This window comes from Somniosus microcephalus, chromosome 6 (genome assembly GCF_052327205.1).
Source record: "Somniosus microcephalus isolate GS21.2 chromosome 6, FLI_Smic_1.0, whole genome shotgun sequence".
Lineage (NCBI taxonomy): Eukaryota > Metazoa > Chordata > Chondrichthyes > Squaliformes > Somniosidae > Somniosus > Somniosus microcephalus.
The window spans coordinates 5138126-5156651 of NC_140992.1; the positions used below are offsets into that span (position 1 = coordinate 5138126).

The 18526-nt window shown below is 46.8% G+C and overlaps 1 protein-coding gene across 1 annotated transcript; it reads left to right on the forward strand.

Moving 5' to 3' along the window:
• The first annotated feature begins 1410 nt into the window (after positions 1–1410).
• On the forward strand, positions 1411–12117 carry LOC147115385 (extracellular calcium-sensing receptor-like). The gene is made up of 7 exons (XM_085989564.1): positions 1411–1461; positions 2370–2470; positions 4671–4962; positions 5654–6490; positions 6698–6931; positions 10848–10971; positions 11177–12117. Exons 1-7 carry the CDS (start codon positions 1411–1413, stop codon positions 12115–12117), a joined length of 2580 nt encoding a protein of 859 aa, XP_085845690.1.
• Positions 12118–18526: the final 6409 nt, after the last annotated feature.

Sequence of the window (18526 nt, forward strand, 5' to 3'; positions counted from 1 at the left end):
GGAGACACTGAATGGCCAACTCCTGCTCCTATTGCTTATGATCTTGTGCCATCGGGGTAATGATGCAGGAGTGGGAAGAGAAGCCAATGCAGATGATTCTCTGGCTAAGATTAGATAGATAGTTTCCTAGAAGTAAAGGGAATTAAGGGTTATGGGGAGCGGGCAGGAATTTGGACATGAGTCTAGGTTCGGATCGGTCATGGCCCTGTGGGTAGCGGAGCGGTCCCAGGGGCCGTGTAGCCTGATCCTGCTCCTATTTCGTGTGTCTAATTCTGTTAGATTCAGGAGATGGTTCTGTGATAGTGGATTGGCGGTTAGGATCAGATCAGCCATGATCTTATTAAATGGTGGAGCAGGCTCGAGGGGCCGATTGGCCTACTCCTGCTCCTATTTCTTATGTTCTTATGTTCTTATAAGAATGGAACCAGGCGGGTGACGTCCCACCAAGCTGGATGACGGTGGAGAAGCCTTGGCGAATGATGGAGTGGTCAACCGTTTCAAAAGGTTGCAGGCAAGTCAGGAAGGACGAGGATGGATAGTTAACCTTTGTCACAGTCACAAAGGATGCCATTTGTGAATTTGATGAGAGCCGTTTCGGTGCTGTGGCAGGGGCGGAAACCTGATTGGAGGGATTCAAACATGGAGTTGCGGGAAAGATGGGCCCGAATTTGGGAGGTGACAACACGTTCAATGACTTTGGAGAAGAAAGGGACGTTGGAGATGGGGCGGTACTTTTCAAGGATGGAGAGTTTCAGGGTTGTTTTTTTGAGGAGAGGGATGATGACGCCAGATTTGAAGGAGAGGGGGACAGTACCTGAGGAGAGAGAACCGTTAACAATGTCAGCTAACATGGGAGTTGGGTGGTCAGCAGTTTGGTGGGAATAGGGTCCAGGAAGTGGGTCTCATGGACAAGATGAGCGCGGAGAGGTCATGAGGGGAGATCGGAAAGAAACTGTCTAAAATAACATACTTAAAATGTCGATTGATAGAGCGCGTTTCATTTCATTCCCCCAAATACTTCACCTCGAAATGGCTTCGTTTTGTAGTGCAGGCATCGCTGCTATTTAGGAAACGCAACCTCCTATTTGGGCACACCAAGGTCCCTTGAAATGAATGAGCAAGTTTCCTCTTTTGGTTGTGTTGGATGAGGGATGAATGTTGGCCTTGGAGACTTCGGGTATTTAGCTTTTCCGGATTTAGTTTTAGGGTCGAAACGAAGTAGTGTTTGCAATAAAGTATTACTGTGTGTGTGCATAATTAAATCAGCAGATGTGAAACTAATGGTTGTAGAGCTCTATGCGTTGGGTACACAGGGCTGAACACATTCAACATGCTCCCCGGTTTAATTCATCAGATGGGCTTGTAAGCGTTTCACTTGGGATCCATTAATCAAATGTTTCACATCCCGCAATGTACTTTAATCGGCAGTGTCCATGTCTTACACAGCCAGTTATAATTTCAGTATTGAAGGATGATTCGCTGTGGTCGCTATATGTGCAGATATCCCCAATGTACTCACGACGATTTGCTCTGGCCTTTATATCTCGCTAAACGGCAAAGGGATCTTATCAATTTATAATCCGCTAGAAATATCAAGCGACCAGAGCAAGCTCCCCTCAGTGCGGCTCAATGATAACAACAGTGTCGTAGCAGTCAGAATGTGACACGGATCAGTTCTAATACAAGGAAAATAATCTGGAAGCTCTTTATGGAAAGGCCGCCACTGATCTATTGTCACCTCGCTGCGACTCATTTAGCTTTAAGTCGCATCAAAAGATGACATCGTAACCTTTAAATGGATCTTCATTTGAGTCTCTCAATGTCTCTGTCACTGCCCGTGAAACGATCTTCAGCATCAAACACGGGACTGGTTCCCTGCGGATAGAAACTGAGTTCGCGGAACAGCTTCACAATAGATACTGTGACACCAACAATTCGGCCCTTGTCTGCACTGAAACGTTTACTTCACATAGAGCAGATTGTCTTCCTGATATGGTAACGATTCTGCGACATTCGCATTTAATCTAACGAAACCACCAGGTACACAATAGCCCCGAGCGTCGGAAAACACGACGTTAGCCTTTCTGAAAAGACAACACTAATGAGCACCGGCGAGGGTTGAGTTTGAAACCTCTTGGGACTAGGTTGTGAGGGTTAAATATCTCCGTGTAGCGGGCCGCTTGCACCAGAGCGCTGAAGCACAGATTCAATCCATTCTTCCCAGTGACTCCTGAGAAAATCTTCCGGTTTTCCTGATGCAACTTCATTCCATTTGGAGCCTATTGCTGCTGATCCCAATCCAGACCCTGGGCTCCGTAGACGATCCGCCATGCAAACTTCGGGACAAGTTCAATCCTGGAATGTTTCAGGATGGGGATGTTATTCTGGGCGGTTTATTCGCAATGCATTTAAGAGCTGCGCCGGACTATAACTCATTCCAATCTAAACCTCAACCCGTGCGCTGTGTGGAGTGAGTGACAGTCATCATTGATCCGCCGGGGTTGGAATGTTTCCTAAACATTATTTTATTTTCATTTCACAATTTCTTGATTAATTTTTGGTTGTTGCCCTTTTGGTGTTTTCCCTTCTGTGCTTTCATTCTTTCTCCCTCTTTGTTTCCCTTCCATCGTCTTCCTTTTTTGACTGTGTTAATTATTGAGTCCTTCTGTCTCGGGAAATGTGGAGCGAGTATAGAACCGGGGATTGTTCTCTTTGGAGCAGAGCGGGTTAACGGGAGATTTAATAGAGGTATTCATAATCATGAGGGGTTTTGATAGAGCAATTAAGCAGACTTCGTTTCTACTGGCGGGGGTCGGTATCGAGCGGACACAGCTTTAACAACATTTTCAAAGGAACCAGAGGGGAGAAGAGGAGAATTTATTTACGCAGCGTTTTGTTATGGGCTGGAATGCACTGCCTGAAAGGGTGACGGAAGCAGATTCAATAGTAACATTGCAGATATAATTGGAAACTTATTTGAACAGGGCAAGTTTGCAGGGTTATGGGGCAATGGGACTAATTGAATAGCTTTTTCAAAGAGCCCCCAGAGGCAGGATGGACCGAATCGCTTCATTCGGTGTTATAAGATTCAGTGATTCTATGAGCACTGACAGAAAACAGGTCTGGAGATCAGTAGAACATGTTTAATAGCGCGAATCTCCACTTGTCACGACAGCAGGACGTGAGGGCACAGATTCATGGTTATGAAACGTAAGGCTGGGGCAGACGCCAGGAAGCATCTCGTTATACAAGCGGGTTACCCCAATGGGTTGTTGGGGTCAAGATAGTGCAGTCATTCATCAGTCTGCTGGAAGTTACAAAGAGAAGACTGTAGGAATGGATGAGATCCAATGGACTGGCGTGGCAGCACGGTGGCATAGTGGTTGCACTGTTGCCTCACAGCGCCAGGGACCCGGGTTCAAATCCGGCCTCGGGTGACTGTCTGTGTGGAGTTTGCACATTCTCCCCGTGTTTGCGTGGGTTTCCTCCGGGTGCTCCGGTTTCCTCCCACAGTCCAAAGATGTGCGGGTTAGGTTGATTGGCCATGATAAAAATTGGCCCTTAGTGTTAGGGGGGATTAAATACGTGGGGTTATGGGGTTACGGGGATAGGACTTGGGTGGGATGGCTGTCGGTGTAGCGACCGGGTGCTAGGGTTTGGATGATCAGCCATGATCTCGTTGAATGGCGGAGCAGGGCCGAATGGCCTACTCCTGCTCCTATCTTCTATGTTTCTATGAAACCCAGCAGAGGGCAATGCAAGGCTATTTAAAAACAGTTTAAAAGCTAAGGACAAAAATATTGACAGTATATTACAGAACTAGAAAAAACATCTGATTAGCCATGATATTTTTTTATTGTCAGCAAAACACACAGGTACAGCACCAAGAAAAAGATCACAATTAACAACAAGCCAATTACTTTATGCCCGCCTGTTTCCAACAACACAGACCCTTTCTGCGGCTACTGTATTAGAAATGTTTTCCAAAATTGTGACTTTTTCTAGACCTTCTCCGAAACAAACGACAAAAGACTGTAACTTGGTGCTGAGGGCAAATGCTATTGTGTATGTCGATGACATTATAACCCAAACATAAGCGGCGTGACGCCTTCTTTCTCAAACAATAGGTGCCCAGAGCAATGTTTTTCGTGCATATAGATAGCTCCACTTGGCAGCTAGAGTGCCAGTTCTAACAAGTCTATAACTCTGAGTGAACCACTCCGTGTTGACGTTTAGCATCCACACCAACAAATAGTTCTACTCACATTTACCTGGCCTGTTCTCATATCTCCTCGAACCAATTTCATTCACCCAGCTTTACAATCTAATCTTGATTGTTGACTTGGCTTCTGCCTCAACCTATATCCATGGAAGTAAATTCCACAACTTTACAACTGTCTGTGTCTGTAAGGTTCCCCTGCCCTCCGTTCCAGATCTCTTACATTTAAACCTGCATCTGTGAGCCGTCATTCTAGACCCCTCAACTGCTGGAAGCGGATTGCTTCTATCTACACTGTTCCATTTTCTCTCATTTTAAACCTTCTTTTATATTGTCCTGTAATCTGCATTGAAAGAAGGTACATTTTTGCTTTTCTCAAATTTGCAATGATTGATCATATAGAAAGAATGATTCTGCCTGGAAATTAAAGTATCTCCCATATGTGTGACAGGTTCAGCCAAAGTGGTCTGCGTTGGGCTCTAACCATGGCGTTTGCAATAGAAGAAATAAACAGGAACTCAGAGTTGCTTCCTAACACCACCCTGGGTTATAAGATTTTCGACAGTTGTGACGCACCTTCTGAAGGGTTGAAAGGAGCCTTCAAGTTACTGAAGGAGAAAGAGGGAAGCTCTTCCAATTACACGTGTGCTGGAGTTCCATCAGTGCCCCTGCTTGTGGGAGATGGAGGATCATCGCAATCTATCGCAGTGTCGAGAGTGGTGGCCCCTTTCGGCATTGGTATGGTAAGATGTGTCAACTGATTTGCGATAAACGCTTACATGGACGAGGTAAAATACGTGCCTGTAATTACTATTAACTGCTTACACAGGCAGGAGGGTCGGTAACCAGAGATCACAGATTTAAGGTAATCCGCAAAAGAACCACAGGCGAGAAGAGGAGAAATTTTGATCTTGAGTTGTTCTGATCTGGAATGCATTGCCTGAAATAGGGTGGGCGTGGAAACAGATTCAATCGTAACTTTTAAAAGGGAATTGAATAAGTAATTGGAAGGGAAAACGTACAGGGCTACGGGGAAAGAACAGCGGGGTGGGACTAATTGGATAGCTCTTTCAAAGAGCCAGCATCGGCAGGATGGGCCGAAAGGCCCCATTTTGTTTCGCATGCTTCTATAAATCTATATCTCTTAATGACTCTGTGCAATCTCTCAAATGGAAGTTGAGGAGAATATTTTTTACGCAGCGAGTTGCTATGATCTGGAATGAACTGCCTGAAAGACGATTCAATTGTGATTTTCAAAAGGGAATTGGATAAATAATTGAAGAGGAAAAAATGTAGGACTATGAGAAAAGAATTGGGGAATAAATTGTAGAGCAGTTTCAAAGAGCCGGCACAGGCACGATGGACCGAATGCCCCCTCTTGTGTTGTACGGTTCTGTGATTATAAATATCTACGTTCATTCGGTTTCCCCACAGGTCAGCTACTTTGCTTCATGCGCATGCCTCAGTGACAAGCGTGAGTTCCCAACATTTTTCAGGACAATTCCCAGTGATACCGTTCAGATGAAAGCTTTAGTCAGGGTCATACAGTATTTCAAATGGACCTGGATCGGCGCTGTGGCTGAAGACAATGATTATGGCCGATTCGGGATGAGATCTTTAATTGAAGAGGTTGCGCAGTTTGATATTTGCATCGCCTACATCGAATTCCTTTCACCTGGTCGTACGAGGGAAAGAATGCGACAGGTTGCAGAGACCATGCAAAGGTCCTCTGCTAAGGTGATCATAATATTCTGTGGAGAAAGTGACACGATGTCTTTGGTAACAGAACTCAGACTGCAGAACATTACTGACATCCAGCTGATAGCGAGTGAAGCCTGGGTCACATCATTCCAACTGTGGACAGAGGAAACACTGGAAATACTATCTGGAACAATCGGGTTTGGAATCAGGAGAGCGGAAATTCCAGGACTGAGAGAGTTTCTGGTCAAACTCCACCCTTCCACAGCGCCAGACAATCCGTTTGTAGAAGAACTCTGGCGGGACGTTTTCGGCTGTAGCGTCAAAATCTCAAATCAGACTCTGGGAGAAAACTCATCGCCGTCTCCATACAAACCGTGCACAGGTTCAGAGAGCTTGGAGACCATTGAGACCACATACACCGATGTGTCACAGTTAAGAGTTTCCTACAATGTGTACAAAGCGGTATACGCGGCAGCTCACGCCATTCATAATTTACAATCGTGTGAAAATGGGAAAGGCCCATTTCTCAACAAAACATGTGGCCAAAAGTCAAACATTCTACCCTGGCAGGTGAGGAATTGTCGCAAGTTACACAATATCCTAAAAAGCAAATTAATTTGTTATTTATCTGGAAACTTAGGCAAGTGTACAGGGGTCCGGTTCCGGTTCCAATGTCTTTTTATTGGCAATTCATTTAATTTTATCTTATCCTTGCGGCAAACAATGTGAACTTTACTCAAAGTTGCTGAGGATATAATTGTTTTGCCTTTTCCAAAGCTTTTACACTACTTGAGGGAGGTACGTTTCAAAAACCAGTTTGGGGAGGAAGTAAGCTTTGATGAAAACGGAGATCCCATCGCTTCCTATGACCTGATAAACTGGCAGAAGCGCGCTGATGGGTCGGTTCAGTTTGTTAAAGTTGGTTACTACGATGCAGCGTTGCCTGCGGGAGAAGACCTCGTTTTGGATGAAAGGAGAATCAGTTGGCACGGAACAGCACTGGAAAAGAAAGTAAGTAATTTCTATCTACCAAAGACTGGGAAGGATGACTCCAGTCCTTGTCTGAAGCGCCGCCGTAAACGCATTTATTTGAACTAGAATCATAGAATGGTTACAGCACAGAAGGGGGCCATTCGGCCCGTCGAGCCCATGCCGGCTCTCTGCAAGAGCACTTCAGCTAGTCCCACTCCCCCGCCCTTTCCCTGTAGCCCTGCAAATTGTTTTCCTTCAGGTACTTATCCAATTCCCTTTTGAAAGACACGATTGAATCTGCGTCCACCGCCCTTTCAGGCAGTGCATTCCAGATCATAACCACTCGCTGCGTAAAACTGTTTTTCCTCATGTCACCTTTGGTTCTTTAGCCAATCACCTTAAATCTGTGTCCTCTGGTTCTCGACCCTTCTGCCAATGGGAACAGTTTCTCTCTATCTACTCTGTCCAGACCCCTCATGATTTTGAACACCTCTATCAAATCTCCTCGTAACCTTCTCTGCTGCAAGGCGGACAACCCCAGCTTCTCTAGTCTATCCACGTAACTGAAGTCCCTCATCCCTGGAATCATTCGGGCAAATCTCTTCTGCACCTTCTCTAAGGCCTTCACAGCCTTCCTAAAGTGCGGTGCCTAGAATTGAACACAGCACTCCAGTTGAGGCCGAACCAGTGATTTATACAGGTTCATCATAGTGGGAAGAAATCCTTTACAAGATTGCTGCAGGCAGCGACCAGACCAATCCTTGTCTCCAGTCACTCCTTTTAGCAGTATCTTTTAATCTGTCGTGTTTAGAACTTTACAGGCTACTGAGCTATTTGATTTGTAGAACCAGATGACATGGCCTACACTTTAGGGGGCTTTAGGGGGGTGGGGGTGGGTGGGGGGTAAATTCAAAACGAATCTGCAAAAACATTATTTTAGTGAGCCACTGGTCAATCAATGGAACAGGCTCCCTCGGGAGGTGGTGGAAGCAGTTAGTATTGCTTAATACAAATGATTATTCGATAGAGTTCTTCCAGAAAATAAAATTTCTGGATACAGTGCATGTGTAATTCACGACATTACATGTGGTTAGTGTAGCACTGTGTGAGAAAAAGGTGAATTAGGACCTACTATTCTCAAAGCTCTCCACCACTGCGGTTCTCCTCACCTCATGTCTGGGTTTGTTGTAGACTCATTGATAAAGATTCATTGTTATGATTAGTCAACTACGCTATTATCGTTGTATCATGCGGCTACCAGAATGGTAGGAGGCGAACTAGATGGAGCGTGGCCATTTTTCGTCCAACAATTCCTAAGTTCCTATTTTCTTTACAAACTAGATGTCTTGGTTTTATGGTCTGTGCTATACTGATTTGCCCATTTCCTGCTTAGGTTATCATCAGGGATTTCTTTCCTTTGATCGACATTCAAATAAGTATTATTACCCTATGTGTAAACCTAACATTTCATTGGACATCAAAAAGACTGTACGTTAATGCTGTAGTTATGGCCAAAGGTGGTGAGTTCAAATCCTTCTCCACGGCAAGTTGTGAAGCTGAATTTAATCTGTGGGCTGGTAACTGGATAAAAGTTGCTGGATGGTTGTAAAATCCCAAACAAGATCACTCATGTCCTTCAGGGAAGGGAAATCGCCTCACGTACTCTGAACGACGTACACAGGATCCCAGTCCCACGCTGCAGGCTTGAATTTCCTTATCGGCCGCTTTCCTATTTCTGGCAACTAATATTAAATTGATGAACAGTGAGAATTGGGCCAAATAATTCGATGAATCCGCTGGTATACAAATAGAAGGTGAAAATTCAATAACGACTGTGACATTGTGCAAGCAATTCTATCAAAACATTTCAGAATGTTAAAGACCTCTATTAGGTCGCCCCTCAGCCTTCTCTTTTCAAGAGGAAAGAGACCCAGCCTGTTCATCCTTTCACGATAGGTATACGCTCGCATTTCTGGGTTCATCTTTGTAATTCTTTTTTGCACCTTCTCCAGTGCCGCTAAATTCTTTTTATAATATGGCGACCAGAATTGTACGCAGTACCCCAAGTGTGGTCTAACCAAGGTTCGATACAAGTTTAGCATACCTTCTCTATTTTTCAATCCAATCCCTCTAGAAATAAACCCGATTGCTTGGTTAGCTTTTTTATATGGCCTTGTTAACCTGCGTCTCTACCTTTAGTGATTTGTGCATTTGTACTCCGAGATCCCTTTGCTCTTCTACCCTACTTAGATTCGTATTTTCCAAGTATTATGTGACCTCACTACTTTTCTTGCCAAAATGTAATACCTTTAATGCATTTGACAAGGTGCCACACAAAAGATTATTGCTCAAGATAAAAAATCACGGGATTGGGGGTAATATTCTGGCGTGGGTGGAGAATTGGCTGTCTAACAGAAAGCAGAGAGTTGGGATAAATGGTTCATTCTCAGACTGGCAATCAGTAACTAGTGGTGTTCTGCAGGGGTCAGTGCTGGGTCCCCAACTCTTTACAATCTATATTAACGATTTGGAGGTTGGGACCGAGTGTAACATATCAAAGTTTGCAGATGATACAAAGATGGGAGGGAAAGTAGTGAGTGAGGAGGACATAAAAAACCTGCAAAGTGACATAGACAGGCTAAGTAAATGGGCAGAGATTTGGCAGATGGAATACAATACTGGAAAGTGTGAGGTTATGCACTTTGGCAGGAAAAATCATAGAGCAAGTTATTATCTTAATGGCAAGAAACTGGAAAGTACTGTAGTACAAAGGGATGTGGGGGTCCTGGTGCACGAAACTCAAAAAGTTAGTATGCAGGTGCAGCAAGTGATCAAGAAGGCCAATGGAATGTTGGCTTTTATTGCTAGGGGGATAGAATATAAAAACAGGGAGGTATTGCTGCAGTTATACAAGGTATTGGTGCGACCGCACCTGGAATACTGCATACAGTTTTGGTGTCCATACTTAAGAAAAGACATACTTGCTCTCGAGTCAGTACAAAGAAGGCTCACTCAGTTAATCCCGGGAATGAGGGGGTGGTCATATGAGGAGAGCCATATTGGGACTCTACTCATTGGAGTTCAGAAGAATGAGAGGCGATCTTATTGAAACATATAAGATTGTGAAGGGGCTTGATCAGGTGGATGCGGTGAGGATGTCCCCAATGATGGGTGAAACTAGAACTTGGGGGCATAATCTTAAAATAAGGGGCTGCTCTTTCAAAACAGAGATGAGGAGAAACTTCTTCACTCAGAGGGTGGTAGGTTTGTGGAATTTGCTGCCCCAGAAAGCTGTGGAAGCTACATCATTAAATACATTTAAAACAGAAATAGATAGTTTCCTAGAAGTAAAGGGAAATAAGGGTTACGGGGAGCAGGCAGGAAATTGGACATGAGTCTAGGTTCGGAATGGTCATGGCCCTGTGGGTAGTGGAGCGGGCCCAGGGGACGTGTAGTCTGGTTCTGCTCCTACTTCTTGTGTTCTAATTCTGTGTTAGATTTCAGGAGATGGTTTTATTCCTGTTCCTGGCTGGGGTGGAGATCGCCTTTACAGAAGGTAAGTACTGTAGAAAATATAGGGACAGAGTGATCTCCTGGAAGAGTTTCGATCGCCTAGATGGGTCGGAGAGGAATTTCCCAGATTTTTTCTCCCAAATTGGCCATTGGGTTTTTTATCTGGTTTTTCGCCTCTCCCGGGAGATCACATGGGTTCGGGTGGGATGGAGAGTGATAGAAGATTTGAGGTTAGGATCAGATCAGCCATGATCTTATTGAATGGTGGAGCAGGCTCGAGGGGCCGATTGGCCTACTCCTGCTCCTATTTCTTATGTTCTTATGTTCTTACAATTATCTGTGTTGAATATCATTTGCCAATTATATGCCCCATCTTCAACTTTGTCAAAGAGTTATGATTCCAAAATAGGTTAAAGTTTAAGAAGACTTTCTGTCTCCACAGGTGCCAGTCTCAACGTGTAGTGATATCTGCCTTGCAGGTACAAGAAGAGCGGTTCGTATCGGTCAGCCAGTTTGCTGCTTTGATTGTTTACCGTGTGCTGATGGGAAGATCAGTAACCAAACAGGTGGGCAAGAATCAACACTTCCGCTAATATTCCAGCAGTAAAAGGGGCAAGATATAATATCAACTCACATTTTTGACTTACCACGATAGCAGCTGTGGTCAATTTCAGAAGTTAATTAAAAAATCAGTGTTTGAACTATTATTTGTCCCTATGCTTTTCTACAGATTCTATATGAACTATTATTTGTCCCTATGCTTTTCTACAGATTCTATAGAATGTATCAAATGCCCTACAGACTATTGGTCCAATGACCGAAGAGATCAGTGCATTCTAAAAGAAATTGAGTTCCTCTCCTTTCAAGACAGCATGGGAATAACACTCACGGCGATTTCACTGTTTGGAGCCTGTATCACAGGGGCTGTTGCAGCTGTTTTCTTATATTTCATAAACACTCCCATTGTAAGGGCCAACAATTCGGAACTAAGTTTCCTTCTACTATTCTCATTAATACTGTGCTTTCTGTGCTCCATTGTATTCATTGGACAGCCATCACCATGGTCATGTATGGTCCGTCACACAGTGTTTGGCGTTAGCTTTGTTCTGTGCATTTCCTGTATTCTTAGTAAAACTCTGGTCGTCCTGATGGCATTTAAAGCAACCCTGCCGGCCAGTAATGTGATGAAATGGTTTGGGCCCACACAGCAAAGATCAATTGTCTTTCTCTGTACAGTGATCCAAATTATAATATGTGTGATCTGGTTGGTGACATCACCCCCACTCCCAGCTAAAAACACCAAGTATCAAAGTGCAAAGATTATCCTTGAGTGTGATGTGGGTTCCACAGTTGCTTTCTCCTGTGTGTTAGGTTATATCGGGCTCTTAGCTTGTATGTGTTTTATTTTAGCTTTCTTGGCCCGAGCGTTACCGGACAAGTTCAATGAAGCTAAATTTATAACCTTCAGCATGCTCATCTTTTTTGCTGTTTGGGTAACTTTTATCCCCGCTTATGTGAGCACTCCCGGAAAATACACGGTCGCTGTGGAAATATTTGCAATTTTAGCATCGAGCTTTGGGTTGCTGAGCTGTATCTTTGCTCCAAAATGTTACATTATCTTGTTAAAACCAGAAGAGAACAGCAAAAAACACCTGATGGGAAAAACGGATAGAAATAGAATCAGTAAAATGAGAAACACACATCAAGAATGATGAACGCACTATGAATATATATATATCTACATGTTAAATTTACTTCTGTAGTGCTTCTATGTCCATTTTAGGTTTTTCTGATGCAAGTACACAAGTAACACAATTAAAACTGCAAGCTGCAAAATGATAAACAGGTCCACGTCTTGCTCGGTTGATCTCTGTGGGGAGAAATGCACCTTTCCTGAGGTGTAATTGATTGTACCTCTGTGAAAACGGGATTTCTCGCATAATACAGCAGTGACGTCATTAATCTGTCTAAGCAGCCAATCACATAGAAGAATTCTCACTGACATCAGGAAATAAAATAGCATACTAGTGCTTCCGGCATTTCATTGAAACATAGAAACATAGAAGATAGGAGCAGGAGTAGGCCATTTGGCCCCTCGAGCCTACTCCGCCATTCAATGTGATCATGGCTGATCATCCAAATTCAGTACCCTGTCCCTGCTTTCTCCCCATACCCCTTGATCCCTTTAGCCTTAAGAAATATATCCAACTCCTTGTTGAATATATTTAATGTATTGGCCTCTACTGCCTTCTGTGGTAGAGAATTCCATAGGTTCACCACTCCCTGGGTGAAGAAATTCCTCCTCATTTTTGTCTTAAATGGCTTACCTCTTATCCTTAGACTATGACCCCTAGTTCTGGACTCCCCGACCATCGGGAACATCCTTACTACATTTAGTCTGTCCAGTCCTGTCAGAATTTTATAAATTTCAATGAGATCCCCTCTCATTCTTCTAAACTCCAGCGAGTATAATCCCAATTGACCCAATCTCTCCTCATACGTCATTCCTGCCATCCCAGGTATCAGCCTGGTGAATCGTCGCTGAACTCCTTCCATGGCAAGAACATCCTTCCTCAGATAAGGCGGACAAAACTGCACACAATACTCAACATGTGGTCTCACCAAGGCCCTGTACAACTGCAGCAAGACATCCTTGTTCCTGTACTCAAACACCCTCGCTACGAAGGCCAACATACCATTTGCCTTCTTAACCGCCTGCTGCACCTGCATGCTTACCTTCAGCAACTGGTGCACAAGGACACCCAGGTCTGGTTGCATTTCCCCTTCTCCCAATCTATTGCCATTCAGATAACAATCTGCCTTCCTGTTTTTGCCACCAAAGTGGATAACCTCACATTTATCCACGTTATATTGCATCTGCCATGCTTCTGCCCAATCGCCCAACCTGTCCAAATCATCCTGGAGATTCTCGGCATCCTCCTCACAGCACACACGCCCACCCAGCTTTGTGTCATCTGCAAATTTGGAGATATTACATCTAGTTCCCTTGTCTAGATCATGAATATATATTGTGATTAGCTGGGGTCCAAGGACCGATCCATGCGGTACTCCATTAGTCACTGCCTGCCACTTGGAAAAAGACCCGTTTATTCCAACTCTTTGCTTTCTGTCTGCCAACCAGTTCTCTATCCAAGTCAATACCTTGCCCCCAATCCCATGTGCCTTAACTTTACACACTAATCTCTTATGCAGGACCTTATCGAAAGCCTTCTGAAAGTCCAAATACACCACATCCACTGGTTCTCACTTATCTATTTTACCAGTTACATCCTCAAAAAATTCCAGTAGATTAGTCAAGCACGATTTACCTTTTGTAAATCCACGTTGACTTTGTCCAATCCTGTCACTGTTTTCCAAGTGCTTTGCTATTACATATTTTATAATGGACTCTAGCATTTTCCCCACTACCAATGTCAGGCTTACCGGTCTGTAATTCCCTGTTTTCTCTCTAGCACCTTTTTTGAATAGTGGGGTAACATTAGCTACCCTCCAATCCATGGGTACTGTTCCAGATTCCATCGAATGTTGGAAGATGATCAGCAATGCATCTACTATTTCTAGGGCCACTTCCTTTAGTACCCTAGGATGTAGATTATCAGGACCTGGGTATTTATCGGCCTTCAATCCCATCATTTTCTCCAGCACCATTTCCCTACAAATACTGATTTCTTTCAGTTCCTCCCTTTCATCAGACCCTATGTTCCCCGGCATCTCTGGGAGGTTATTTGTGTCCTCCTTTGTGAAGACAGAACCAAAATATGTATGTAATTGATCTGACATTTCTTTGTTCCCCATTATAAATTCCCCTGATTCTGATTGCAAGGGTCCTACGCTTGACTTTACCAATCTTTTTCTCTTCACATATCTATAAAAGCTTTTACAGTCAGCTTTTATTTCTCCCACAAGCTTACTCTCGTATTCTATTTTCCCTCTCTTAATTAATCCCTTTGTCCTCCTTTGTTGAATCCTAAACTGCTCTGTGGTAAACCACTTTTATCATTCACTATCGTTACACTATAGTTATCACTGTTATATTGTTATCACTGTTCTCACTGTTGTATCACTATACGAGGTCGCCTCTTGTCACACTGTTATACCTGGGCTGACCATCACTGACTCCGCCCATGGCTCCACCTACCTGCCCAGGTATAAAGGTAGTCGACTGGCCGGTATTCCTCCTTGCTGGATCCGATCACCCATGAGGGTGGGCTCTGTTATTTACTCAATAAAAACCTATAGTTACTTTCCTAACTCGTCGCTTTTCATTGGACGAATTGATAGGTATATCAAGTTTATTGACTAAATTTTAAGATGTCTCATCCAGACGCCCCGCCACAACAGGCACAGCAGCCTTCAGACGCCGAGCCGCAACAATCACAACAGCCGGCTTGGCTGCGAGCCCTCAGACCACCGTACCTGGATCTAAATCCACGGGCAGCGAACGCAGCCCTCGACTTCGATCACTGGCTGGGCTGCTTTGAAGCCTACCTGGAAGAGTCCAACGTGCCTCAGAGATCCAAGCTAAGAGTTCTGAACGCCCAACTGAGCCCTAAAGTATTCACGCTCATCCGGGACCTTAAAACATACGAGGACGCCATCAACCGGCTGAAAAAACAGTACCAAACCCCGGTAAACCCCATGTATACCAGGCACCTCCTAAGGTCCCGCCCGCAACTGCCAGGGGAGCCGGTGGAGGAATTTTTACGGGTGCTACAAGCACTCGGCAGAGACTGTAACTTTAAAGCAGTAACGGCGGCAGAAAATACGGAAGACAACGTCCGCGATGCCTTCGTGAAAGGCCTACGGTCCGACTACTCACGGCAGCGATTACTGGAAGCAAAGGACCTCGACCTGGACAAAGCTGCAGCCCTCGCTCTCTCCCTGGAGGTGGCCCATTGGGACCAGGAGGCGTTCTCCAGGTACTGTTCGCGACCCTGGGACTCGGGCCCAACCCCTACCGCAATACCCTTCACCGCGCCGCCCCCGGGACCTACCTCAGCGTCGGCATCCCGGACCCGATCGGGACCGCCACCCCTGGTACCGGCTCTGACATCGGACCCCCGCGGCTGCTTTTTCTGCGGCCAGGAGAAACACCCGAGGTTGCGCTGCCCAGCTAGGAACTCCACCTGCTCAACCTGCAGGAAGAAAGGCCACCTTGCTAAGGCCTGCAGAAGTGGATCTTCAGAGGCCAGCAGTGCCTCATGCGAACTGTGGGGGCGGCCATCTTCCTTCAAGGCAACAGAGGCCAGCATCCCCGCACATGAGTCATGGGGGCGGCCATCTTTGATCAAGGCAACCGACCCCAATAGTGCCTCATGTGAGTTATGGGGGCAGCCATTTTGTCCAACCTCGTGGGAGACGCCATTTTACCCACCACGCTCGACTGCCACCGTGCCTCCAGACCCGACGACCGCCTCACCCGCAGACGACAACGACTCGCTCAGCTACACACTAGCCTCCGTCACTCTGGATCAAGCCCGCCCGCATCACCTGTCCAAGTCGATGATGGACATCAAAGTAAACGGCCACGCCACGACCTGCCTGTTCGACAGCGGAAGCACGGAGAGCTTCATCCAACCAGACACGGTGAGCCACTACTCCCTCCCTGTCCTGCCAATGCGCAACCGAATCTCGATGGCATCAAGGTCCCACGCCACGGACATCAGCGGCTACTGTGTTGTGACCCTGTCGGTTAAGGGTACGGAGTATAAAAACTTTAAACTCCTCGTCCTCCCCCAGCTCTGCGCTGCCGTCCTACTAGGGCTGGACTTCCAATCCCACCTCCAAAGTGTCACCCTAGCATACGGTGGACCCCTCCCCCCACTCACAGTCGACAACCAGCGGATGTTAAACTGCCCACCGCGTAACACCTGCAGCCTATCCACCCTCAAGGTCCCGCCACCTTCCCTGTTCGCTAACCTAACCCCCGACTGCAAACCCGTCGCTACCAAGAGCAGGCGGTACAGCGCCGGGGACAGGGCCTTCATTAGCTATGAGGTGCGGTGCATCCTGAAAGAGGGCATCATCGAGGGGAGCAGCAGCCCCTGGCATGCCCAGGTCGTGGTCGTTAAGACCGGCGATAAAAATCGCTTGGTCATCGACTACAGCCAGACCATAAACAGGTACACCCAGCTGGACGCATACCCCCTTCCCCGCATATCTGACATGGTCAATCAGATTGCACAATACCGAGTATTCTCGACCATCGACCTTAAGTCGACCTACCACCAACTCCCTATCAGCCCGGAGGACCGCCAGTATACCGCCTTTGAGGCGAACGGGCGCCTCTACCACTTCTTTAGGGTCCCCTTCGGTGTCACCAACGGGGTGTCGGTCTTCCAAAGGGAGATGGACCGGATGGTCGACCAGAACGGACTGCAGGCCACGTTCCCTTATCTACATAACGTCACCATCTGCGGCCGCGACCGGCAGGACCATGATGTGAATCTGGAGAAATTCCTCCATATGGCCCAACGGCTGAACCTCACCTACAATAAGGAGAAATGTGTGTTTAACACCTCACGCCTTGCTATCCTCGGCTGTGTAGTAGAGAACGGAGTCATCGGCCCCGACCCCGAAGGAATGCGCCCCCTCATGGAGCTACCCCTCCCCCACTGTCCTAAGGCACTTAAGAGAACCCTGGGACTCTTCGCCTACTATGCCCAATGGGTGCCCAATTATGCGGACAAAGCCAGACCCCTCATGAAGTCCACATCCTTCCCCCTCACGGAGGAGGTGTGCGCGGCCTTCTCCCTCATTAAGGGAGACATAGCCAAGGCCACAATGCACGCAGTGGATGAGTCCATCCCCTTCCAAGTGGAGAGCGATGCATCCGACTTTGCCCTAGCCGCTACCCTTAACCAGGAGGGGAGGCCGGTGGCCTTCTTCTCAAGGACCCTACAGGGCCCTGAGATCCGACACTCGTCGGTCGAGAAGGAAGCCCAGGCGATCGTGGAGGCGGTACGATGCTGGAGGCATTACCTGGCAGGCAAACGATTTACCCTCCTCACCGACCAGCGTTCGGTCGCTTTCATGTTTAATAACAAGCTGAGGGGCAAAATCAAGAATGACAAGATCTTGAGGTGGAGAATCGAGCTATCCACCTACGATTATGAGATCTTGTACCGGCCAGGTAAGCTGAACGAACCCCCCGATGCTCTTTCACGAATTACATGCGCCAGCGCGCATATTGATAGACTTCAGACCCTCCACAACGACCTCTGCCACCCCGGGGTCACCAGACTTTACCATTTCATTAAGGCCCGCAACCTGACCTACTCCATCGAGGAGGTCAGGACCATGACCAGGAACTGCCAGACCTGTGCCGAGTGCAAACCGCACTTCTATAGGCCGGACAAAGCAAGCCTGATCAAGGCCACCCGCCCCTTCGAGCGCCTGAGCATCGACTTTAAGGGGCCCCTACCGTCATCCGACCGTAATGTGTACTTCCTCAACATCGTTGATGAGTACTCCCGTTTCCCCTTTGCCTTCCCCTGCCCAGACATGACCAGTACCACGGTCATTAAATGCCTGAACGAACTCTTCGCCTTGTTCGGGTTCCCGAACTATATACATAGTGACCGGGGCTCCTCCTTCATGAGCGAGGAACTCCACCAGTTCCTACTAGCGAGAGGTATTGCAGCAAGCAGGACCACCAGCTACAACCCCCGAGGGAACGGCCAGGTGGAAAGAGAGAACGCGACTGTCTGGAAGGCCGTCATCTTAGCCTTAAAGTCTAAGGGCCTCCCAACCTCCCGCTGGCAGGAAGTCCTCCCGACAGCGCTGCATTCCATCCGGTCACTACTTTGCACTGCCGTTAACGCCACCCCCCATGAACGAATGTTTGTTTTCCCCAGGAAGTCGACTACGGGAACCACTCTACCAACCTGGCTGACCTCTCCGGGGCCCGTCCTGCTGCGAAAGCACGTGAGGGCCCATAAAACGGACCCCCTGGTCGAGATGGTGAACCTCCTGCACGCCAACCCCCAGTACGCCTACGTGGCTTACCCAGACGGGCGGGAGGATACTGTCTCCTTACGAGACCTCGCACCCTCGGGCACTCCGGAGACACCACCTTTACCCCCCCCACCACCCCCCCAA

What these genes read in the sequence shown, in the direction of transcription:
- LOC147115385 (XM_085989564.1), top strand. Translation starts at nt 1,411, where the DNA reads ATGTACTTTAATCGGCAGTGTCCATGTCTTACACAGCCAGTTATAATT. An exon ending in CCCCTTTCGGCATTGGTATG is followed by an intron (nt 4,963 to 5,653) that starts GTAAGATGTGTC and finishes GTTTCCCCACAG; the next exon opens with GTCAGCTACTTTGCTTCATG. An exon ending in GAACAGCACTGGAAAAGAAA is followed by an intron (nt 6,932 to 10,847) that starts GTAAGTAATTTC and finishes CTGTCTCCACAG; the next exon opens with GTGCCAGTCTCAACGTGTAG.